The sequence below is a fragment of the Nyctibius grandis genome, chromosome 4, assembly GCF_013368605.1.
Source record: "Nyctibius grandis isolate bNycGra1 chromosome 4, bNycGra1.pri, whole genome shotgun sequence".
NCBI lineage: Eukaryota > Metazoa > Chordata > Aves > Nyctibiiformes > Nyctibiidae > Nyctibius > Nyctibius grandis.
The window spans coordinates 98358563-98384766 of NC_090661.1; the positions used below are offsets into that span (position 1 = coordinate 98358563).

The 26204-nt window shown below is 40.0% G+C and overlaps 1 protein-coding gene across 2 annotated transcripts in view; it reads right to left on the bottom strand.

Moving 5' to 3' along the window:
* Window positions 1-25940, bottom strand: part of CACUL1 (CDK2 associated cullin domain 1) — a 53656-nt gene extending 27716 nt beyond the window's left edge. Inside the window, exons 1-4 of one of the 2 annotated variants that reach the window (XM_068398751.1) lie at window positions 25520-25940; window positions 18993-19119; window positions 14293-14395; window positions 3673-3768 (exon numbers count right to left, since the gene is read on the bottom strand). In XM_068398751.1, coding sequence (XP_068254852.1) covers window positions 3673-3768; window positions 14293-14395; window positions 18993-19119; window positions 25520-25826 — 633 coding nt within the window. In that variant the 5' untranslated portion in view covers window positions 25827-25940. The remainder of the gene's footprint in view (window positions 1-3672; window positions 3769-14292; window positions 14396-18992; window positions 19120-25519) is intronic. The other variant, XM_068398752.1, reaches the window with a different exon arrangement.
* Between the last annotated feature and the right edge of the window lie 264 nt (window positions 25941-26204).

Sequence of the window (26204 nt, forward strand, 5' to 3'; positions counted from 1 at the left end):
CTTAAGTTTCATAACCAGAAAAGAAACAAAAAAAATCCCCAGCAGTTTCAAGGAGTTACAATACAGTACTTATACACAGAACAACTAGAAAATTCTCTTCACGTTTGCTCACTTGGAAACACCTTTCCAAAGAGATGTTACACTTGCATGGATTTAAATAGACAAAGAAAAATCATCTAACATAAGTACTTAATTTCCAATACACAGTGATGAAAAGAGATAGAGGAGCTGTCACCTTCCCCATTCTTGTTACTGGAAAACTAGGAGGATTTTCTGCATAAGACGTCACCACCTATGCTGTACCAGTATTTCTTGAAAAGTGTGTCAAGTCACCCAAAGGTCTAACTGACAGGTAAAAGGTGAGCAGATACCAATACCTGAGAAAGTCAGAGACGATACAAGCATTTCTTCTACAAACCACCATATCATAAAGCAATATGGCAAATGTTAAGACACATAATTGTGTTAATATTATTAAGAGGAGAACAATAAATACTTGAAAGAGAAAAAACAGTATATGAGATAATAATAAGTATTATCTCACATGTTTGTGTATAGACACACACAAAATGCCCTCTAGCTGATAAGCAACGAAGTGCAATACCACCCAGTAAGAACAGTAGTATTTTAGAGGCAATGAAAAAATTCTTAACTATCCTAAAACCACAGTGTTCACAAATGTTAGGCTCATTTCATGCCACAACATAACAGATTTTCAGCTACATCTCTAAGTATAGTTAACAATTGAGAACCTATTATAAAAAAGCATATTATCTAAGTGCTGATTTTTAATTTTTCTTGAAGGGGAAATATGATTTTTATTCACCTATGTGTGCAGCATACTGTGATATGTACAATCTGTAAGCATTCAGAATAACCTCATTTAGATTTACAGAGCAAACAGTTACTCACTAGGAATCATTCTCAGGAATAAAGCACTGTGGGCTAAACTGACTTCCAGTTTAATTTGCTTTATCTGCAGTTACATCCCAGAACTTCTGAAGGAGCTTAAGCTCACAGAATTTTGGAGGGACAAAATTGCTTTGGGCCTCCATGCTTTCTTGAAAAGTCCACTGCAGCAGCATATGACTGAAAAAATCCATCACCATGTGAAAAAGAAAACCACAAGTGCTTCTAGCAAAAGAAGGAAAAGGAAAACTCCCTCAATGGCAAAGTCAGCCCTCTCAGCCATCACTCAAGATAAGCTTTGAAACACACCTTGGTCACCATATACAAGCAGGTTAAGAAAACACCTTTCCTGTATTCCCACCATTCACAAACAAGAATATGGTTTGGTACGTATCAGGAGAAAGGAGAAAAGTGCTGCTGTTGATATCAAAACACACAGGACTAAGCCTAAGGCAATGCCTTGTTTGCCCACCAAGGGAAAAAAACATGTTCCAGTTGTACAAAAAAAAACTTTTGGTTTTCCTTAGCTTCCTAGACTTTTAAATATTTAAATACATACTAAAAGTTCTCCTAAGCAGCAATATAATTATCCTTTCAGAACAACGTTTATCAGTGCAACTCAACAGCCTTGGAAACTCCTGATTAAAGCAATCACATCCCTACCAAAAAAGGAAAGACCTGCCATCTCTGATAAAAAGGCAGAGTTCAACAACTTAGTCCTCTTCACTTAAAAATACATTGAAAGTATCTATTAAAGTAACTACAAAGCTATAATTTATATTGTAGAATAATTAGGCTTTCACCTCTTGCAATTGTTTAATTGTATTTTCTTGTCTAAATAAAGGCAACTGCTGCTGCTGTATGAGAGAAAACTTGATTAGACAATACAATGTAAAAATGCAAGAGTGGCTGCACATAAAAGTACTTCCAAATGCACACAGAAAAAACTAAGAGAGAAAAACATTTTTAATCCTGACTTCTCTACAGATATTTTCCACATCATGTACAACACTGATTAATAAATTATTTCAGAGCAAAAGTATGAGATTTAATTTGACATTAGCCTTCAAAACCAGCTATATAGCTGAGCCAAATCAGCATTGCATTTGGCAGCAAGAGGAACCAACACTTAGTCACAAACTCTCAAGTCTAACTTGAATGAAGTCACTTAAACAAGAAAGTGTTTGCAGGAACAGAGTTTTACTGCCTGAACAAATCACTAGTCATGCTTTAAAGAAGCTTCTCCTTTAAAATTATACCATACTTTCACTTTTCTTTGTTCTCAAATTAAAAAGAATTACTACCTATTCATTTTACAGGTCTATTTATTACTCATTAACCATTTTTACTATGTTTAGATATCAGTTAAACTCTAAAAAAGAAGTTATGGGATATAGAGCACTCATTTAAAGATACAAACACCACATCACAACTATGTACAAAGAAAGATATGGAAATCTATTCAGCAGTTATACCTTGCCTGGTCATATAAACAAAGCTTATAATAATAAAACCTGTTTACATGTCTATCATGAACATTTTTTTGATGTTAGTTACCGCAGTCTTAATTGTTAAGAATAGCATGGAAGAACCTCTGTGATAGATCTGAGCATTCAATAAAAGTACACACCTGAACAGCTTATCTCCATTTGTAAATGGATATTAAATTATGATATTGCTTAAACACCTGCCTGCAATAAACAAGTCAAGCACACACAGGTGAAAAAACAGCTAGCATCTAAAAACAGCTGAATGCAATAGGGGGAAGAAAGCCTCTTCCTAGTTTTTAATGCAACAAACCTACATGGTGACACTATGCTGAAAGACTGGAGCAAATTACCTAGTTTCAGGTGCATTCACTGAAACATAGGACATCCTTCCAAAAGATACTGCCTCCCAAACTCTGGGAAGCTACCAATGAGAATAATTTAAGAGTTTGAGATTTATTTAATCTAAATCAGTTTAAATGCTTTTTTCTTTTTTTTTTTAAAAAAAAAAAGTTTCTTTCCCAACAAATATTTCCTTTTCTTTTTATTTCTAAGTGATGCCAATGCAAAGATAGTTTCTGGGATGGTTTCAAATTTCAAAGCTTAAGTTATTCATTACCATAAAAAAAAGTAATAAAAGTCTTGGCACTTTGACAAAAACGATGCAAATTATGAACTTCTTCAGAGGTACAGAAGACTTCATAAACTACAAAATCAGCACAACAAATACTTATAGCCAATGGCTCTGAACCTCTGCAAGTACACCTGACAGTGCTATGAACTTAAGTTTGTCTTCATCTAGTCAATGCTCTAAACTGGTTTACCAAGTGGCACAGACATTTCCAAGAGACATTTCTTTCTGTCTTGTCTGAATCTTTGCAATTTAAAAGCAAGAAAAAATCATCTTTGTAACATGCCCAAACTACCAAGCCAACATATAACAAGCCAATAAACTATCTATGTTCAAAAAGATACATGTAATGTCCTAACTGTTTGGGAAGGCTTTTTTCTAATCCATATAAAAACCATTCCTCCCACTCCCAGGAAAGAAATATTAGGGCAGAAACCAATTGCGAAACTCTACATTTAAAAGCACAGCTTCGCCTTCCTCTCCCCACACAACTTGATCAGTACTGTTATGCAGGTAGCAAAACCAGGCATGAATCGTAAGTTCTACAAGTTAAAAATCATTATAGCTGCATTTTATTCTTTTCACTTTCAGTCAGCATCTTGTGTATGGACATACTTTATTTGAAAAGAATTTTCTAAAACTTACCATATATATGAAAAGAGGCACAATGCTCTGCAATGCTCCCATATACTGTCCAAGAGCTACGTTAAATCTTTCAATATAGAGATCTGGAGGGCTGGCCTGAAAGAAACCGTAAAAGTCAGGTTGTAATTTGAACAAGAGAAAGATCTGGAATAGCATGGGCTATGCTTTCATAGCAAACTCAAAAAACTACAAAGTATTTGATACGCTAAGTCCACACAAAGCAAGCCACACATCATTCCAGAGCTTCTGCTATAACTCCCTCCAGCAAAAACAGTCTTCTTCAGTAACTGGTTTTTGCCTAGGACTATGTGTCAGTGCCCAGCAAAAGGTCCATTCAATAAGAAATACAGTATGCCTGTAACAAACTAGCATTTAGCATATGCAAATAAAAACACTTATTAAAGACCAGATCTTCATTTGGAAAGAACGATCTGTCACACCTAGAATCCATAATCAAATTCCAACAAGTGCTGCCATGTGTGCTCCGACCCCCGAGCAGGCTTTTACTCCAAGACAGCAGGGTGGCATGAAGCTGCTCCTTTGCATCTGAGCTGGCAGTGGCACATCCTCCAGCTCCAGGCAGCACTGTACTTCGCAGAAAATGTTTTTAAGTTTTTGTTGGGTCATCTAAGGCAAGGCAAGTATTCAGGGTGTTGAGATGGAGGGACTAGGAAGCAATGTGTTCAGACAGAGCTCCACATCTGGCATCCTGCACTGCAGATTAGGCCCATGAAAATGTACTGCAGTGCTCCAACACACAGCATTATCCTGTAGCCCCAAGCAAAATTTTGCTACACAAAACCTGAATGTGCCAACTTTACGATAGGCCTTGTAGAGCCCACAGTGACAGCACTGCTACTTTCTGTGTACAATACAATCTTCCCCAAAGAAAGAAATAAGCTAAAAAGATCTTAGCAGCAAGCTAAATTAAACTGAGAAGGGAACCAGAAAGATAGGAACCACTAACCACTGTTTCTTTTATAAATATTTATTCAGAAGTATGCAGGGAAGCTGAGTTATAGCATTCAGAATTGCACTTACACACCCAGGGATGGAAGTGGAGCTGGGGTAACATGTTCCTCCACTATCCCCCTCTCCCTCCCAACCCACCCACATGTCTGCCTGTGGCCCAACTCCTCCTGCTTTCCCTACTATGGTCTTTTCAGAGGGGGGTGGGTAGCTGCCTGAGTTTCTACTCTTCATATACATATACACACCCAAGGACAAACTGGTGCTTGCTAATGAGAAGCAGAACTTCTCTTTCCCTGCACCGTTTTCCTCTGACAGCAGCAAGCCAGAAAAGGATGGAGAATGCAGCAGTGACTGGGACCTTGCAGGAAAACAAGCTCAAAGATTTTTCTAAAGCCAAAGCATCTGTGGCGTGAGAAATGCTCAAGGCTAGCTGCATCTCGACCACCTTATTGGAACTCACAGCTCTTATCTTTACGAAGCAGATTTTTCAGCCTTTACATGGACGTTCACCAGGTGCCCTAAGAGAACAGCTAAAATTTATGTTGACTTTTTGCTCTATTAAGTATTCTAAATTTATAAAAGTTTCTCCTTTAAACTAGCTTCTTTTGCCTCTCTCCTTAATATGCTTAATGAACACATGGGTAATTTTCACAGCAAACACCGATACAGGGCAGACATTTCAGAAAGGAAAGCAAAACTGGCAAAGGAATAAAGAATGTTATTCCATATGCTGTTGCCAAAGGTTATATATGGTTATTCCTCATTTTGATCATAAGTTTTTAATCTTATTGTAGATGCAGTTCTCAGTATGGCCAAACAAATTTTAGTTCAAAATGTCAACAATGTATAAAAGTGGCCATGAACCCCAAGGACTCCCTTTCATATATACTTACATAGATAATTTGTTGCAAATAACACGCAATGAAATCTGCTTTTCTAAGCAGTATGTATTCCTGCTTTACTCCTTTTTAACCTCAACTTTAAATATGGTTATACTCTCTGATTTGTAAAGACTTGGTATACAGCTTCTAAGATTAAAGAAAAAAGAAAAATTCCACTTCAAAGAACACGTCGGACAAAAGGAGACCACAGCCTGACATAGAGCACCACACTTCTCTCACTGACAGTTTGCACTTTTCATTCAAAAAAAAAAAAGTTTCAAAGGCTGAAGTTGTCTGGACAGTGCGTGATTTAATCCCATGCACAGACTCTAGGCAACAGTCTGCAGCCAGTCTGCCACTCTTTTTACAGGGGACATTAGGGATTGATATCTTTTTCCTCCACTGACGAAAACTCTGCCAGCTCACCTCACAAAGCATATGACACATTTAAGAGGGACGTTTTAAGAGGGAAAAACAACTGCACGCCCAGCTGTCTCCTGAGAACAACCTCAAGAGTCCTCTAATGGAAGGATACCTGGAAGCTGCTCACCACCACCACGTTGCAACCAAGGGGAGAACAACTGCTCTAGATAAAGACAGGAAAAAGCTAAGAAAAGTCCTGACAGCTTCAGGGGAAGCACTCACTAGTGTCAGGCAAATACCAGGCCTTGGTCTTAACCTCTGGAATGCAAAATCATGGTGTTAACTGCTTTATCAGCATGAGATGTTACCTTTCAGTTTTATTACCCTGAAAGTGTTTCACATCAAGCCTCAACAGTCAGGACACTAACAGGAAAGCACATACTACCCGACTCCACTTGTTTCCAGAAAAAAAAGCTTGACAATCAAACTCTCATCAATTATTGCTTGACTCAAACTAATAAAAAACCCAAGCCAAAGAGAAATCAATAATAGTATTTTCACAGCTCATCTATGAATTATCATAATCTGTGTGGGGAAAACAGAACCATCTGTTTTATGTTCATTGGGGTGTTACTGTATGGCTGCTCAAAACTGCTAGACTGAAATCAATTACTTGTTTAAGCACAGGAACTTTCTCCACATCTCTACATTCACATTAATAAGACAGTAACTGGGGTGAGACTAGCTTTATATAAACTACATGAACTTTATAAACTAAAAAGCAGTGCATGGCACCAAATTCATGAGTAAATAGATGTTGCTAAGACTATTCTATTAAATGGCCATGATTAGAGCAGAACTCGCATGTTAAATCTATATTTATTCAGCTATAGCTATTATTAAAAAAAAAAAAAAACACACACCAAAACAAAACAAAGAAACCACTTAGGCTGACATTTTTCACTCTTGGTCCTAGTCCAGAAAAGATAACATGTACATTCAGCTGTTTTAATTACAGGTGAAGTGGCAGAATTAAGCATGACATTTACTTCTTACAACCCCCCAGAAAATATTCAGTCTTTAAATCCATTCCTGTCTTACCTGAGGGATGTATTACAGAAGCTATTCAAAGAAAGAAAAATATACTGCTAGCCTAAGGTTTTCCAGGAAGGAAAAGGATCCTTCATTCCTTCACTCCCCATCCTGAATCTTAACAAACTGTTTCGTTTTTTTTTTTTAAGGCACTCTATAAGGGGAGACAGCTTACATCCTCTCCTACATTTGCTCTTATCTACCACTATTAAGAACAGTTTTCCAGTAGCAACTATATAGTGCATCTGTCCAGGGGAGCCAGGTTTCTCAAACTGTGATGCAGTTGCATTTGTTTAGCGTCTCCAGCTCAGTTTTGAGTTGACTACTTCTTCACATAAAATACTATGGTTGCTCTTAAAAGCTGATGTTAAAGACAACATTTAATCTCCTTACATACTATAGTGGACATCTCAGCACCAAGAGAAGTGAGAAGTAAAACACATTTGAGAAAGGATGACATGCAAGACAGACATCTTCAAACAAAACAAGCAGTTAGAGACCCAGTATACTAAATTACCCTTCCCTTATCTGAAATCTAGTATCTCAGCATTTCAATGAACTTGTCAGCAAAAAACTGTATACATGAAAAAGATGTGGGTTTTTTCAGTTTAAAAACCAGTTTGAATATCATTCTTTGACTGAACACACGAATGAAATCAAAAGACATGCTGCTGGCACAAGACAACTCAGAAATGGCTCACAAGAAAGAAACAGTGACAACAGTTCTTTGCTTGAGGAACACAAAGTTAATCTGTTTGTGAACAGTTGTCTGGCACAACCAGCAATATATTCAGTAAAGCTTACATTCCTATGTTGAAGGGGCAGTTCCATTTTCCTGGGAACATGCTCACTGCCAAAATGCCAGCATACACGCTGCAGCATCTCTCCCACGCCTGCCAAGTGAAAAGGGAGAATGGCTATGACTACACAAATTAACCTGCTATTCATGTAAGTGGTCTGAATCTTTTAAACCAGTTTTTGGTTTTTTCCTCAAGAAAATGTAATTTGTTTACTTGGCCTCACAGACAATTTACGTGATACCCAGGTCTACCTCACTAGACAAGGGTACTATTAAAACTTCCTACAAAAAAAAGACATCAATCCAAAGTACAATTCATTCAAAGACTGTCTGTGTCTTCCTATTCAAGTCTGCACTCAAAACTGTTCAAACCTGTAGAGCTTCGTGACATACTCTCATATAGTTGTCTTAGAGCAGGGTAGCAGATGTAGGCCATGTTTCCATTTCCATTCTACATGTTTATAGAACAAAAAGGCATTGTATCTAAGAACCATCAAAACTCTGTTTAATAGTAAGAAATCTCCAGAACCTTTTCCATCTAGTAAATACATATTCATTTGTGTTGTGTATATCTTTTTGTAATTATATCAGGGTCTGCAGCACCCAGTGTAGCACGGCAAGGAACTAAAGATGACTGTAGGAATACAAGCCTTTTCAAAAAGCTGCAGGTAAGGAGGCTTTTCTCAGGTTAGCTGGCTCATGACAATGTCATTTTTAATGGCAATTCTGGCAATATGGTGACCCCTACCTCTACCTCAAGTCAAAAGCTGCCTTTTTGATGTCCACACATGAAGATGCACACATTTCTAACACTGCTGGTTTCTGCTGAGTTCTAATACTGATCATTCATTTGATCTGATTCAATTCAGTGTAATTCACAGCAGTAAAGGCTCGTTTCACACGCAATTAAGCAATGTTTCTCCAGCAAAACTGATGGATAAATGCCTATGGCACTGGATGTTTGGGGCTGGTTTTCTTCCTTTTAAATATTATGAACCAGATAAATGGCCAGTCTGAGTCTCCTCTTTGAAAAACAGACTGTCGATATTAACGGATCATGCAGCTGATCCAAACTGACTTTAAGAAACACAAGTGATTTAATATATTTAGTAAGAAAAGAGTTAGGAAATGCAAGTTCTCAATTTCCATTCTCCACCTCTATTTCTGATCTTTTCTATACGCAGAACATAGAGGAGGCAGATTTGTTTGCTACTTAAGTGTTTGATAAACTACTGCAACTATGAAAATTATTTCAGGGAATCAACTAATTTCAAATTAACGAGAGCTAATTTGAGTGTTATTTCTATGCTACAAGAGATGAGACATGAATCGTGAAGAAGGCTCACTATTTCTCATTTGGCTAGCAAGTCAGACATTGCCCACACAAACAGTGTAGTAAGAATGGGCTTCTTCACATAGATGGAGTATATAACCTGGCCTTCCATCAGTACATTACTAAAGTCTAATCATAACTTCACTAGCAATCTGTTTACTAAGTTTACACAAAAACCAGCCACAGATAATGTTGTCAAAAGTTCTATTTTACAGACTGGCATAGCTGTTCAATTATATATAAAGGTAAATGTAATCATCAGTGTACCTTGGAAGGAAAGCAAAATATACCTACAAAACAACCTGCAGTAAAATTACCTTAAAGTATAAATATCAAGAACTGCTATGAGGTGGTACCCAGTACATAACTCTGCCCACAGTCAGGAGTCCTGTTTTACCAGTCCCTCAAAGCACTATTTGGATGCATTTTTAAACAACCCTGACTACAGGCAAAGCTCACAAGGTAAACGTGACAAGTCACTTAAGCTTCATGCTTTTACTCCTGTAATCAGGAGAAATATTGGAAGTTACAGAACAGTTTCTAAAAGACAAATAAGGAAGTCCAGAAACTAATCTGAAGTTTGGAGAAAGGCATCTGTATTTATCACATCAATGTTTCAGAAAGAGTTGGGGCAGGAAATGACAGGCTCCTCACCGGTGGATGGCAAAACTCCATATAATCACAGGGGACAAGTGGAAGGTAAACATGAGACAGAAAGGAAGAAGGAAAAGGCAAAGAAGGAACAGGTTGTCCACAACAGATAATGCTGACATATTTTTAATAACAGATGGCAACTGACAGTGACATGATGCAAGGCACCCAGTTCCCTGAGATTTGGCAGTCCTCAAAATAGCGGAATGGCTTTTACAGGAACCTGACTCCAATGCATGTTCTTCCAAGGAAACAATAGGTGAGAAGATATTTTCATACACTGCACCGACTGGTTTGACAGCTGACAAGACAAAAGGCTGAGAAGTTGTAAGGATTAGTATCAGGCATGAAAGCTTTCTGGCATTGCACAGTGAAAACCCTGAATTTGCATGTCCTGAGGGCTACGCAGAAACCATGCAACTTACCTACCAACACCACTGACTTCTCAGTTCAGTCATGTTCATTATAAAAAAATTATATTGTTCATAGAAAAAATACACACATACATACATATCTCAAGACATAATGGAGGAGAAAAACCCCAAGTCCTCTGGAGTGTCCAAGAGCCTAAGTATGCTATCAGCAATTGGCTCCAAATTTAATCCAATGCTTTTAAGACAGATGGAATTTAAGCAAGAAATTCTGGTGTTTTAGCTCTACCACTTCTATTTGATTTAAAATAGAAACAATGCAAGCAAAACTGTTTATTCACTCAGAGAAAGACTGATTCTCACTTATTAAGTTCAACAAACATAAAAATTATGTACAGTTAGTGAATTCAACTGTTTCTGGTCAAGACAAATAAAAAAACACAGACAAAAAACAATAGATCCCTTTTTCTCTTTTCTCCAAATAAAAAGAGGGTGCCACATGAAAAAGAACTGCTTTTCAGTTCTCAGTCATTTCCTAAAGGAATTATTCAGATTATTCTAACTAAAATAAAAATATTTCACTGCACTTGCACAAAAAAAAAAGCTACTTTTGTCATCGGCCAGCTCAGTGCCTCAGTGCATTTTGATTGTTAGTGCTTAAAGTATTTTCCAGTGTCTTTTGCTGAAGAGACAGACTGGCAGAGTACTTGATTTTAAATTACTTTATCAGAGCGCATAAGAATAGGTTAAGGCAGAAACACTAGTGCCTAATGCAAATATAGTTTTATTCATTTTAAAAAGAGCTGTATTTAATTTGAAAGCATCTGTGCACCCACCCTACCTCATACATCTGAATGACTCAGCACTTACCCACAAAACCAGCTGTCATTATTTTAACCCACAACATAATGGGATGTGTCCATTGCCAATAAAATGTTTCAAAATAAAGCATCTTGGAAAAATCATCTGTACACTACAGGCTTCACAGACCTCAAGACAACAGGAAACATGTTCATTTGTGTTTTCTGCAGCCACCCATTTTTTTTTAAGCACACAAAATCCAAAATTCTGATCAACTAATTTAATTCTCAATTACTGGAAGCTCCACACAGCAAAACTCAGTCTTACTAATGCAGAGAAACTGGTCAGACATCGATTGCAAGAAAGGAAGACAATCCTTGCTCAGAGTCTTTCCACAACTGAAACAGCTTCAAGAGAAGGTCATTTACTTACATAGTAAGGAGGGAGCTAGAAATGTCTTGGGATACAGGAGGCCCCATATCAAAAAGCTGATCGTCTGATGACAAGCAATTCATCTCATCTAAATGTACTACTATCAGCAGGCAACATTCACTGCTTTTCACCCAACATCTAACATGCAGAGAATACATCAGCCCACCCACATTTTAATAATGCTTCTGCCATCACTGAAATTTTTTTTTTTAGATGAAAACCTGCAAAGCAGATCTTCAGGAGCGCACATGGTGACAAACACTAATGCCACACAAGGTGCCTTGCAGTCTGGAAGAGCAGAAGTCACACAGTGGATGACCAGGTGCGTGCATGCCCCTGTGTGGCATCCAAGACCCCCAGCTCAAAACACCCAGTACCCACCACTCTGCTGCCTTCAGCTGAGGCCAGCTGGTCAGGCAAGCTGAGGGCTAAGCACACAGGAAAAAAAAAAAAATATATATAGGGTATTTCTACAGTGAATGCCATGCAGAAAGAAGACAAACTTCAATGAGGCTAGAACCACGCAAGAGCAAGTCTGACTAGTCCCCTGAGATGCTCCCACTTTTACTATTTGGTGTCTGACAGTTTTACTGCTTTTGCTGTTGATGAGTGGTTCTTGTATGAAACGGCTTGCTCTGGCACATTGGTTGCATGAAGATATTCTGCAATCCGCTTGCCATTGAACTGTTGCACTTCTACGCAAAGAAGTTGCTTGGCTTGTCCAGAAGAAGACATTGCATTTGCCTGCCGTTTCGTTTTTCACCATCATCTGCTTTCACACACAAACCAACACACCTGCTTATATTGGGCTATATTTGCATCTCTGCATGTAAAAAAAAAATAAATTATGTTGCATCAAGTGACACCTTGCCAATTAAACAGAACTCTGCTATTAAATATTGTTGGTAGGTGGAATGAGTTTACGTCAGAGAAAGCAAACCACCACATATTGTGCATTAAAAGAATTCCCATATATAGGTGCGTTTTTTAATTTGTTTGCCTGTGTGAATGAGAAACTTTCAAGTGACCAATATTTACAAAGTAATTTGTTGCTGTTGCTAGGGTAAACATCTAGCACCGCATTTTCAACATAAAACACAAGTGACTGAGCGTCACCGAAATGTACTGAGATCAAAGAAGCTTCAGGATAATAAAATATATTGTAGTAAAGTAATTTCTTAAGAGTAAATTTACAGCCCACAGCTAAAACAGTTTATTTGCAGGACAATTTTCTAAGGCAGATGAGTTTTACTTCAAGCAGCTCAAAAAGATGGATTTACCATCCAAAAATCAAAGTCACATTCGTGTCAGACAAAACTCACGTAACACACTCAAAGATGGTATCATGGTATATTACCGTCCTCTTGCCACCTGCCACAAGGTGTGTCTAACCCACGTATGGAAACTTTTGCAAGACAAAGATTGCATTAAATAGTTGTCTCAATTATTCTTTCAACAACTGATGTTCAGAAGGCAGCCTTGTTTTTAGGCAGAAGCATTTAATGCACATTATGTGCTAAAACAAATTTTAAAAGCAGCTGCCTCAGTTGCTTTTGGAACTTTAGAGGAAACTATCAAGGACTACCACATAGTAAAGGATTTGGGGTATTCCCAAATTCAAAGCAAAGTAACGCGGTACACTACCATGGGATACATCAGAAGAACTGGTAAAACGTGTACAGCTGCAATGATTTGTAGTTCTCACAAGCAACAGAAAAACGTACAGGCTGCACCAGCTCAGCAGAACTAAGTGAAGGCTTTATTTTAAATACTATGTCCATCTACTCTAACCAATTTTTACAGAACAGTGAGGCTGTCATTCCATGAGGAATAAAGAAATTGTAAAACCGAAAAGAAGCAAAGAACCTACTCAAGATGACCTAGATATTTTATAGCCAAAGACTGCCCCAAAGACCGTGCCCATTAAATGCAGGTCGGTTATTTTTCTTTAAGTAGCAATATGAAAAGAGTGAAATGAGAAGGACATCAGAGCAATCGCAGTGCTATGTATTTTGATGGGAAAGAACATTTACCCAGAAGTACCTGACGCAGTTAAAAGTAGTAAGACTGCTTTTGACTGACCCAAATTAGTTATCAATCGTTAGCAGTACTGAAGGAGCTGCTGTAGTTTAGGGTTCCTTTGTATTTAGCATCTCTACCTGAAGCACTGCAAGTCAGTATAGAACTCAAACATCAGTTATGGAAGTGACAAAAGCTGCAGGGAAATAAAACAGTGTTTCTGCTACAGCAATGACAATTTCAAGAACATGCCTGGAGATTCTAGCCTAAAAGCAATTTCCAACAAGGAACACACATGAAAACAAACATGGATACACAAATAAGATGCAGAGAAGGACAGGGATATACAAACTGTATTAGGACTGCTGTAAACCACTGACATCTAGAGATAGGCAAGAAAAATGCAGAATAAACTGTAGCACAAAACTTTCATATGCAATAATTCCTACTTTATACTTTACAATTCATAGTTAATTCACTTCAATTTTTTCCTTCAGATTTTCCCTTTTGTGCTGCTTGTGATGCACAAGGACCACAGTTTATATATATTAACACAGAAATGGCAGACATCCATGTCATGTGCTCAGCTCATGTTTGACTGAAGCATTTAAATCCTAGATTATACTGTAGATTTCCCATTCTCTAATCTTTGATTCTATATTACATATTCAAGTTTAGCCACTGCTCTCCACGTGGTTCAGATTTCTAAGGCTAATCAGTGCCATAAGATTGGATCTAGTAGTTGGCATTCTGTCTGACAGCCAGTTAGCAAATGAAGTAGTCCACAATTTAGTAAGCTAGTGCAAATCATTCTTAATGGCAATCCCCTCCACGGGCCATCTACATGCTGCTCTGATATAATCACAGATACCAGGAAAGACAGAATTAGATTGTGCAGCTTCTTACCTGCAGCTCCTTTGAGACTCTCTCTAAGTGGTTAGTTATCTTTTTTATTAGGTCACTATACATCTGTTCCGAATGCTGCTGGCATACACACTTATACACACAACTGCAGAAACAAATATAGGAACAAACAATGAACTTACAACAGTTTGCAATGAAGGGTAACAGACTTCAAAATATTTTGTTCAAGTCTCAATTTAGAGGATAACAGAGTTAACTGAATGATTGCTGAACTTTTAAACACAGTGTTAAGCTTGGAATGAGGTCTATCAGACTCTTAAGTCTCCCCTGGAGGACCCAGTGTGTCCATCCCATTCCCTCTCCCCGACCTCACTTTAACTTACGAGTTCTCTTAACAGTGCACTTCAGAACAGCCAGCATAATTCTGTCAACAGCACACTTCTAATTCTGGCTTTTGTCTCTCCTATGTGTGAATGAAATCTCCATTAAAATAGGCAGGTTTAATGATTATATGCACATTCTAGGGCAAAACCCTTTTTAAAAGAAGAGCAACAGTGACAAGCAGTCATAGGAGTTGCACCAAAACTCTGCTGGCATTTTAAAAAGAAAAGGCAAAAATTCTAAAATTACAGTCCCAACCACGTTACTTAAATTCTAAGAAAACCCTACATTTTCATAATAAACAAAGACGCGGAGAAAGAGCAACAAAACTTAATTCTACAATCCATGGCTTGGCTGTAGTAACGCTGGTCTTCAGTGTCACCTTTGGTTTTTTAAAAACATTTTATTGCTCTCATACTGCAATATAACATACCTGCAAAATAAGGCTATGTATTGAAAACATATTTACCACAGTTTTAAGACAAATATGTACATTACTTTCAGCAAGTAGCTACATTAAGGTAGTCATCATCGTCAGGACTAACACCAACATTATCTGTACCAAGCACCTTTTACTTCTCTTGAGTGCTTTCATTCTTTGAAGTCAGCGTTTTGTAAGCTAGCTGCCAAAAACCATGAGGCACAAGGAAGACTTCAGTTGGTATCTTGGGCAAGCCAAATCTCCTCCCCATACCTCTGTTCTGCTCCCCCCTCCTCCACCCCTCTGTACAGAGTACTGTGACAGCGAGCAATTTAGGCCAGAGACTGCTCCTTAGGAGACGCGCAAACAAACTAGCAAGGTCCAGATCCCAGACTTGAATTCTGCAGGTTTTTAATAGCACCGAAAGTCTAAAGCTATGGTACAGCAACACTGTGTCTCTGTAGGGGAATTATGACATTCCAATTCTCTACTGAGAAGGTGGCACAATGACAAACAAACTGCAAAGATGGGATTAAAACAACCGTAGACTGTAGGCTGTTGGAATTTTTGAATGTAAGTAAGAGGTTAGGCACCAACTCCAAGCCTTCAGGGGCCAAGACAGCACTCTCATTCAATAACTGCCACCCTCAAAGTCTTCTGGAGGAAGGTTTTACAAGTGAATTATCAGTAACTTTTAGAAGTTAGTATTTATTCCCTTTGACGACTTCAAAAGCCCCAAAAATACAGCGTTCATCCCTATGCAAAGTCCGCTCATTTGGCAAACCATGCTATTTCTTAAAAACCAAAAGACACCCACTCCTCTCCTACTATTATATTTTTAAAATAATTGAGTATCTGTAGTTTGATATTATTTAAATAACAGTCAAAGTCATCCTGTTTCTTTCACATGAAGTCTACCAATAGCAGATCCTGTTTTGGAATAAGCAAGTGCAAAAGATTTTGGTACAATGCCGTAACAGCAAAAATATCAAATTAATTTGGATCAAAGAGAGGAACACTGATAAGAAAAGCCAGACTGACTTTTGCAATCTCTTACAAACCAGCCAGCTAGGTAACAACAGCAAACAGCTAGACCTTTGTTTTCTCTATAACTAACTCAGTATGCAGCCACTTCCACAAGCTGACCACTTCAGTTGTAACAATGTAACTAAACTGAATTTTAAAGTACACATCTGCTTCGTTTAACACACAAAATTGCTGCACCTACTTCCACAACACATTCTGCAGTCAAACGCCAATCGTCACATGTACATGCAGAAGTGTGTTTACATTTTATTTGACCATTTCTGTTTAGAGGTTCCTTCCCCATTTTCAGATCCTGTTTTCAGTTCCTGATTGTGGGCTGGTTCTGTGAATCATCCTTGCCCTGCCATTACCCAAAAGAAGTCAGCAGCTTGTTAAGTCCTTTAGCACAAGCAAACACCTTTGGAAAAGGAAGACCCAAGCCGGGCATTAGAAGGTAAGCATTTATTGAAGGGATGAAGATCTGAGATCTGTAAGTTGTCTTGAAGAACAGTGAGGTGATTGCATTGTACCTGGGAGGCAGCTGTAACAGTGGCCAGAAGTACAACTTTGCTGTGCATATTTTCCTCATCTCAAAGTTTCCTTCACATCTCTCTGTCAATATATTTAACCCTTTTAGCAGGAAGTGACTATGCACAGGCACGCTTTGGACTCAAAGATGAAAACAGTCACTAATGACACTTTGATACCTTATGGGTAGACTGATCGTAGTAAATATCTGCATACACACCTTTGAAGTTCTCCTAAGCTTTCACTGCCGTGTAGTAGACACCTACAGTTACCACTGATCATGTCAAATACATAGTTTGGGTATCTAATAATATATTTTGAGTTTGTATTACGGAAACATTGATTCCTTTAGTCAGCACAAAGATGATCAAAAAGACCACTGTATTTTCAGCTCAGTTTCACTGTAAAAAACAAATGTAGCATAAAAAGATATGTAGCTGTTGGAACCACTTCAAAAAACACCCCTTTTCAGACTAAAGAACTAGCTAAGGAAGCAGAGAGGATCTAAACCTTATGTCTGCTACAGACTTTCTGTATATACTCCAATCAAGCATCATCATTAAATTGAACAAAAAAAGAAGTGTTTCTTCCATCCTTGATCTACATTTTCTAGATTATAAGTCAAGTAAAGGGACACCCTCTAAAATAAAATAAAAAAACCAAACCTCCTGGTTAGAAGAGGCTGTGTCAGAGTAATTACATCCACAGATATAATTTTTAAAAGAAAACTTAAAAAAAATGACACACTAGCTTTACCAGTAACACTAAACTACGGACAATCTTTTGTTTTGGTAAAATACATGCAACAGACATCTGCACATCATTACAATACTGCACCAAGTGTCATCCTGATGTATGAGGGTTATCTATGAAAAACTTAAAACCCATTGTTCCTTCAATAAATAAAACTTCTGAGCAGTAAAAGATGGCAAAGATAAACTGCAGTTAACTGAAAACCATAACTAGGTACAGATCTGCTCTAGGTATTAAAGCCTTAATTTTGCACACCTACTTTATCAGAGATTACTATGGGGAGATGTTACAGCTTAACTCTTACTGACGGCTGTTTGCACATCGGGGATTTCAAGCTAGAAAAAGGATTTCCGTTACTTACACTAAAGCTGCAAAATGTCTCTCAATTCAAATTTACCATCGCAATTATTGATGCACCTGCTGATGTCTGAGTGCTGATAACAGCAGTTCCAAAAGTTTGGAGAGGAAAGAGGAAATTTACTAAAGTTTTTAACTGGAGTTACGAAGGAAGACTAAAAGCACCTGCCGTTCCTGGATCTGGTTCCCTAACCCAAAGTTTCAAACTGGAGAGACAAAGTGGCCAACAGCAAGTGGGCAGGAGACAACAGAGCTGAAAGCCTCTAAAAATGGCAGTGACTGAGCTGCCAGTGTTATTTCATGGATTGCAACACTACGGTAAAGACGACCAAGACAGCAGTGCTCCTAGTTGTGTGGCTGGCGAGGGCTGGTAGTTTTAACAGCATCTTGGCCAGTAAACGCAGCAGTTACCCAGTTTCCATCCTATTTACCAACACCCTGGATACCTGTCACCTGCAGAACAAAAATCTCCATCTTAGTCAATCTCTTAAGAAACTGCCAGGTCTCTAAAGCATTCAGCATTTTGGTTTGGAGCACTAGTGTGGTTTTGATGCAAATCCCCTACCATCACCCCTACTGTGCACTAGCTTAGTCTGCAGGGCCATTCTGGTGTGTGACTAGATCCCTTTTAAAGCAAAGTAAGCTGCAGCTGCAGGCCAGGTACAAATCAAATGTTCTCCAGACAAAAATGGAGATATAAAGGACTGAACCTTGTGTCAGTCCTTCAGACACCCTCTAACTGCACAGGCAGCAGGATGGCTGGGCAAGGGGGAAATCAGACAAAAGCTACCTGATGCAAAACACACAAATGACAGTTTATATGGATGGACCTTGGCACCAGTTGCTTCTGTTTACTTCTGCACCTCTACTGCACCAAACTGGTTCCTATGAGACATGACAAAGAAGCCTTTTGAAACATTAAGTCAAACACCTACCACACACCAGCCTCTTCTTCCCCTTTGAGGAAAGGGATGTTGAGACTTTAATACAATTCGTAATATATTACACTAAACAACTGTGGTGGAGCTTACTCTAATGTTTTCAGCATTCACACATTTTAATTCTTTAGCATTTATTCCTGTTAACATGGGATGTCAAGATATGTATCTATTATTCACTTGTTCCAACCATTTAAACAATATTGTACTTCACATAACCTTCCCACTCTCCTCCTCATAAATACAAAATATGACATATGCATAGGCTGCAAGATAAAACAAACACTTAACCTGAAAGCAAAATAAAAAGTAATGTAGCACTTAAAAGATTTCCTTACCTGTATATTTGTTCATAGGAGATAGGGATGTAGTCACCAGGACTCTGCGTTAAAAGCTGATCTATGGCACTGTCCAACTTTGGCCAATATGTGCTCTTATAGTCTTCAATTGTTATAACATTCATTACTACAAGAAAAAGACAAAACTACATTTAGTAACTTTAGCTAAAAGATTAGAAGCAAGTGAATGCTCAGTAATTTCAGATCAAACCAATAAGCTGGCCAAAAAAGCTGGGAACAGTTCACTTCTGCTAAGATAACCTCATCTAAAACTAAAGCCCAGACTTGAATTTGTACCTTTTTATTTACAGAAAATAAAAATCAGAAAACCTGCCAAATCAGTGCTTAGATATTTCTTAGGAGCCCAAGTATCAGGGCAAAACAAACTCCTGGGAGTTCTAGAATGACAATACAATAATAACAATTAAAAAAAAAAAACACAACAAAAAAAAACACACCACCAAAACCTCCCTCTGCCTTCCATTGCAGTTAGGCTCTTCGGCAACTTTTTTTCGACAGCTCTGCCTCTAGCAGGCACAGTAACACTCCTTTTTCCAGATAAGAATCAACATAAGCAAGAATAGGAGGCATTTAAATTAGCGTTCCCCATCACTCCCTGATCTTCCTCCCAAGCTTCCCAACTGCACCCTCTTGCGCAAGCCGCTCAGTGTGCCTTCACAGTCACAGACAAGTTTTAATCTCTCTCTTTTCAGGGAGGATTTCTGAACTAACCACATGTGGCTCAGTTCCAATAGCAGCCACGATAGAAGGGTTAGCACCCTCCCTTCAGAGACATACTCACAAGACTACCTTGCTGGCTTGTCACACCGCCATAGTTTCACAGCAGCCACTCAAAACAAGCCCTCAGTAAGTGACAGCACAGAGTATACTTCATATCAAAACTATCCGATCCAGGAAACCCACAGGTGGGTCTGGGCTATATGGAACAGAGAATAAAGATGGTTCCCACCCCAAAAAATCCAGTGTAGACACCACCCTGAAAAGAAATATTTTGAACAGGGCTGCATTTTAAATACAAGTGTAAATGTAGATTCACTGCTGGGTTTGAGGAGCAAGATTTCTGAAATGTTATTTTCACAAAGGGTTGAGAGGAGCTGGGTAAGTCACTTTTGGCAGCATTATTAAGAACAATTCTAGGGAAATACAGGCAAACAGTTAATAGTTATCATGAGAAAAAGAAGAGTACAAAGAGAACGTGGAATAAAGAGAGGTGTCAGACAAGAAAGTGTCTGAATGCTATCTGCAAGAGCAGGTGTTACAGATTTCTGTTGTGTGTCTTTTTAGGGTATTTCAGCCAGAAACCTTACTTAGTGAAGAATGTTGGTGCAGTTACTCCTAGCCCCATCTTCACCCAACTAGCCATTCATTCACTTTTGCTTCATACCTCTTACAGAAACAGATCTAATTAACACAGTACGTGTCTGATTAGTGAACGGGTCACCATCACCAAATGCTGCAGGATGCTGTCCCAACACTCCAGCCAGCAATCTGAAAGTACCGCACCGATTGCTAACAAGCTGATAAAGGGTATAGGTCTGGGTACACAAGTACCAGGACGTAAGTTAACATGTCCAGCAAGTCAGCTCCACGATGTAAAAGCATCCACGCAGTCAGGAACAGCACAGCACCTTCCTGACACTAAATTCACTCCTTATTCATCTGTCTCGCAATGACTTGCTCGAGTTCTCATCCCTTACAGAGCCCAGGCTCTGGGCAGATGTTCTCCGGAGCAGGTTCCACCTAGCAGCTTTACTATTCATTCTTATACTCAGCAACAAAATTTGACCATTCGTATTTCTCTTTGTTACCCCAAAACAGGTGGGTCTCCACAGAAGTGCTCTGTTAGGCAGAAAACATTGAATGGAAGTCAGCAGAAATACTAGACCAAGTCTTGACTTAAGACTTCAAAGTATAATCACACCCACATTTGGTTTAACATATTAAATGAGCTCTATTCACTTGAAAGAAAATAGTCAAGTAAGAATTGAGAACACTGCAAAATAATTTTTTAACAGGCTGTTGAGATGTCTCTTTATTGTGGTTTTTTGGGGTTTTTTTTTACAATAAGGAAAAAGAAAGAAGCAGCAGATAGGAAGGTCTGCCCATTAGAAGTGCTGCACGGGTACACGACAAAATGCTCTTACAAATAGCCCTGGGAGACTTGCGCAGGAAACACTGATGAGTTCAAAGTAACGTACTAGAAAAGCTTCATTTTTAATCAAAAGACTCTTACAAGTATTATTTCATTCGATTTCCACACTTCAGTTCTGAAACTAAGCCAACCATAATATTTATATAGTTGAGTCCAAAGACTACACACTGAACAAACACTGTTTTTATTCTTCTAATCCAGAAAACAAATTAATTTTAAATTTTAGTAACTATCACAAGTTAGTAACATCCTTTTTTTCTGGCAGTGCTTACACACACACAAAAAGCAAAGGATGCCTTAAAGAAGAACCCTCCAATTATAAACTCTGCAAAAACAAACCCAGGACTGGGAAGGAAAGGAATCACATGTGCAAATCCTTAGAAAGAAAAGATAGATTGACCTTTTAGAAACTTCTTTAATTTTGTACTTTTCCATCTTCTTAGGATGTCATTCTTAAATGTTTATCTCTACACTAGGTATTCAAGATTTAAAAGGATTTGTCCAAGAGCTTCCATTTTCAAATCACAAGGAAAGGGTGATATTAAAAGATTACTTTCGTTTCCTTGAGATTTATTAAGTTTCTGAGAAGTAACACAGACATTTTGTAACAAAGCATGCTAGAATGCATGATTTTACCCAACTACAGCAAGTTTGGGGTGAGGCTGGGAGAGAAATCAGTCTGATCAAATGGAAAGGAAGCCAGTATTTCCCAGTAAATTAAAAAAGACTTCAGAAGTAAAGCTTGAGAAGCAACTGCTGCTTTTCCATATCCAGAAAAGTTCAAAAGAAAAACTGTTTAAGTCAAATGCAGCAGTGAAACCATTTAAGTGAAAAAGAATATGCATGAGCTTCATATCACAACCTAGATATTTCAGTATCACAGCCATAATTGAAACACAGCCTGCTCGAAGCTACCAAATTCTTTGATATCAACTTCAGTCAGAAGAAAAAAAACACTAAGATTTAAAAAAAACCCAAAAAGTCCAAGGGTAGGCATATTCCCCCCATGAAATTGATAAGAAAAACTTACAAACACACATAGCTCAAAAAAAATGTTAGAACAGTAATAGGCACAGGATGTGAAGAACAGAATAATAATTTAAAAAAAAAACAATACTGCTGGTTTTCTTATTTAGATGAGACAACTTAACCCGAAAAGCTACTCAAAACACTTACTACATTCACATATAAAAAAATATCCTTATTTTAAAACCAGGGCTAAAAAAGCAGTGGATGGAGCGGGACAGGTAATCCAACCTGCTGTCAAGTAAGCAGACATCAGTCTGACAATTACCTGTCATTTATTCTGACAATAAAAATTAAAGAAAGCAGCTAGGCATCTTTCAGCAGCTTTATTTCATCTCACATAGTGACGTATACGAAGCTTTACTGCTTAATTAGCAATGCACCCTACAATCCTAAAATACTCTGTCGAACACAAGCTCTTCAAGCAGATGTCTGAGACTAATTTACAGACTTGTAGCTATCGCTGTGTCTCTACGCCTTCCTTTTTCTCAGCCATCATGTGCACGTTTACAGAACAGATTTTGCTATACCCCCTGCCTGACACATCCTAGCATACATTAGCAAGTTTCTGAGTCTGCCCTGTAGTTGCTTTCAATTCTGTTCTATTTTTACTACGTTTCTCGGTCTGTGTTAAGACTGCTTAGTAAAAGTAACGTTAAAGTTTTTCTTCATCGATTTGCCTACGCAGCAGTGCACATACACTGCACTGAATTACGTTATGCAACAGGGTAGGCTACAGATTTAACGGATGTCAACAATGCTCACAGCCACATGTGCCCATCCTAAATGGGACTGGCATCAAATACATTTATAACCACCCTTGCTTGAAAAGGATGAAAAAAGCAAGGAGGAAAACTCTTCATTTTTCACCACAATTGAGTTTTCACCACAATTGCAATTACTACTATGGAAGAGTTTGGCTTAAAGTATTAAAAGTTCTTACTCTTATTTTCTCCCTTATAGTCTTTCAAAAATATTTTTCATAACATACTGCTTTATAAACCCATAACTATGAGGCTGATCAACAGTAAATAGAGATTTAGTTATAAGATCCCCACAACACAGGAAATTTTCTGAAGTTGCTTTAACTAGAAGAAAAGCTATCAAATGAACTACGCACTATTATATCTGATTTTAGTTCTCAGTCTCACCAAAATCTCAAGGAGAATTGGATTTGGCCCCTGCGAAAGATTTTAAAGGGTTTCCGTCTAACCTTCTTCCTCCATTATTCTGCCAGGTAAATGAGAGGAAAAAAGGCTCACTAGACAGCTTTAGTCTGCAACTACCAACATGGACAAAAGCAACACGCTACAAGTAATTATGTATGGGAACACAGGCACTGGATTTTTTGGTTTAGAGAAAAGAATCAGGAGGGAGAGACCTATCTGAATGTCTGAGGCGCTTCGCTTTGTCATAGGATTGTTGGAAACTACGTCACCAACATTTTTGAAGGTCACCTGTAGGATAACCTAAGCCTATGCCTCTGAATCGTGAAGCAAGCAAGGTACGAGTCCTCAGTCTACTGCAAGAAGTCCTCCATGCAGCAAAGAACAGACAACTTTCCTATTAAGCTTAAGACTGACAATCAGCTTCTCTACGGATGTTCTGCCATTGCTAAGACAGAGCAGGCAGGGGGGGATCCAGCACACGCTGTCTCCCTTTTCACTGTACGTTTACATCAAAAGTGACCTTTGTCCCTTTTTCTATACATGAAAATTAAACAGAGGAGTTTAAGGGATCCTCTGTCAGAGCCAGGATTAGACCAGGCAGGATCCCAACTCAGCTCCTGTACTTTCTCAGCCCATGCTACTTCACTGGACTTGTTCTGTTCATATACACATACCATCAAAACTATTCACAACACAAAGGTGTAGAAAAGTTCTAATTAACTCCACTCAGTGAATTATGTATTTTACAGGAATTCTAATTTTCTTTACAACAATACTTAACATCAGTAAGACAGATATTGTGTTGGGATACCACTGCTGGAGAAGTGAAAACAAGAACTCAAAAACCACACCCTAAGCAAAACCATACACAGCCGCTTCTTCTCCCCTTCAGACATAAATTGTAGATTAGCTGGAAAATCACCTTCCCATTTGGTGAAGATCCAGCTTGAAAACCATTTTCATCCTGAAATAGAAGAAAAAACTAAGATTCTAAATTTCTGGATTCAAAAGCTTAGTTCAGCAAGGCCAAATAACATTTCATTTCAACCATCTCAAGTGTTTATGAGCCACCTCAAGGTACCTGGAGCCCTGACAAGGAAGACAGGCAGAGAGCCAGAAAGCTCATGGAGTCTGGGAGCCTCAACTTCAAAGCAGCCAGCCTTGGCAACGTGCCTAGAGCCACAAAACCCAGGCTGAGAAGCAGGGATCCAGAATCCCAAACTTCAAGCTCTGGAGCTGAGCTGCTGAGGAGCTGGACAGGTGAGCTAGCATTAGGGAAGGGGGGAAAATAAAGAAAAAAAGGCGCGTTTCCCATCAAAATTTCATCATGGCAGTGACACGGTTACACTTCCAGGAATACTTTTAACTAGCCAAATCCAAATTTTCTGACAGCCATTGGGGAAAAGGGCGTATTTTGCCCAGAGGCATGACTTCTGGACATAAGAGTAGAATTGAAATGAACAGCAAAACATTTTCCCTTCCCTCAACCTTAGCTCAGCAAAACAACCGGAAATTTGCCATTTCTGTTAAAAGCTACATGCAAAAGATGTTTTGGAACTTTTTTTTCAGGGGGTAAAATTCTCCTACAGTTGTTCTTATCGGGCCTTTGCAGACACACGCCCCTCCCAGGCCAGCACAGCCTGGGCTCTGCACACATTGCCATCCGCCACCAGCAACCGCTAACAGGTTTCAGACCCATCTCTGGGTTTTTCAGGCAGAAAGAAAAGGTCTTCAGGAAAACACGACCTGAGCTAAAAGCTTCAGGAAAAGCAACAGTGCCTCCGCACAGCTGCAAAGCCTGCCTACACCGGCTCTCCCGGTTCTACAGCCAGCTCCACCGCGTCACCTTGCCGTGACAGGCCAGCAGCAGCAGCACAAGTTGGGGTGTGTGCAAGAAAGGTTATTTTCTCCTTCCGACGCGCCTTAACCCATTTGATTTCGCTTCGAGAAGCCTCTCGGGCCAAGACCCACCTAAGGGACCCGCCGCAGGACAGACCCCAGCCTAGCCACAGGCGCGGGAGAAGCGAGCGGGGGCCGGGGGAGCAGGGGGGAGCGCAGGCCGAGGAGGGAGCGGCTGACAGGGCCGCAGAGCCGCCCGGGGACGAAGTCCCGCCGTGCGCCCGAGGTCCCCCGGGGCGGAGGGCAGGGCGGTCACTCACGGAACTTGGAGGTCGAGGCGTTGATGTTGATGGCGGCAGCGATGGCTCCGGCTCCCCCCTTGCTCGCCGCGCCCGCCGGCTCGCAGCCCCGCAGCACGCCGTTGGCCTCGGGCACGGCGGGGAGCTCCGGCCCGGCCGGGGGCCCGGCAGCGGCGGCGCCGCGCAGGAAGCGGTCACCGAGCGGCGCCGCGGAGGGGCCCAGCAGGTGCTGCCCGTAGCCGCCGGCGCCCCAGTTGTTGTGGTTCTGGTCGTCCATCATGGACTCGCAGCCGCCGCCGCCCTCCTCCTCCATGCTCTCCTCCTCCATGGCGGCTGCCTGCCGGCGCGGCGGGGAGCGAGGCGAGGAGAGGCGGGGCGGGGGATCACCGCCCGCCGCCCATGGCGGCCGCTGTCTGCCCGGCGGGGCTCGGCGCGGCTCCGGGCGCGGCTCCGGGCTCGGCCCGCGGCCGCCAGCCCAGGCTCCGGCCGCACGGCGCGACGCTTTGCGGCAGCCGGAAGGCGGCGGGAGGGGCGGGAGCCCCCGCCGCGGGGCATGCTGGGGGGTGTAGGCCGGCGGGGCGGAGCTGCCATTGGCTGGTGAGCGGAAGAAGGCGGGGCCGCACGCGGGCGGCCGGCGCGCTGTGCATTGTGGGACGGCCCGGGGCCTGCCGATGCTGTGAGGCGGCGAGGCCAGCGCGGAGCAGAG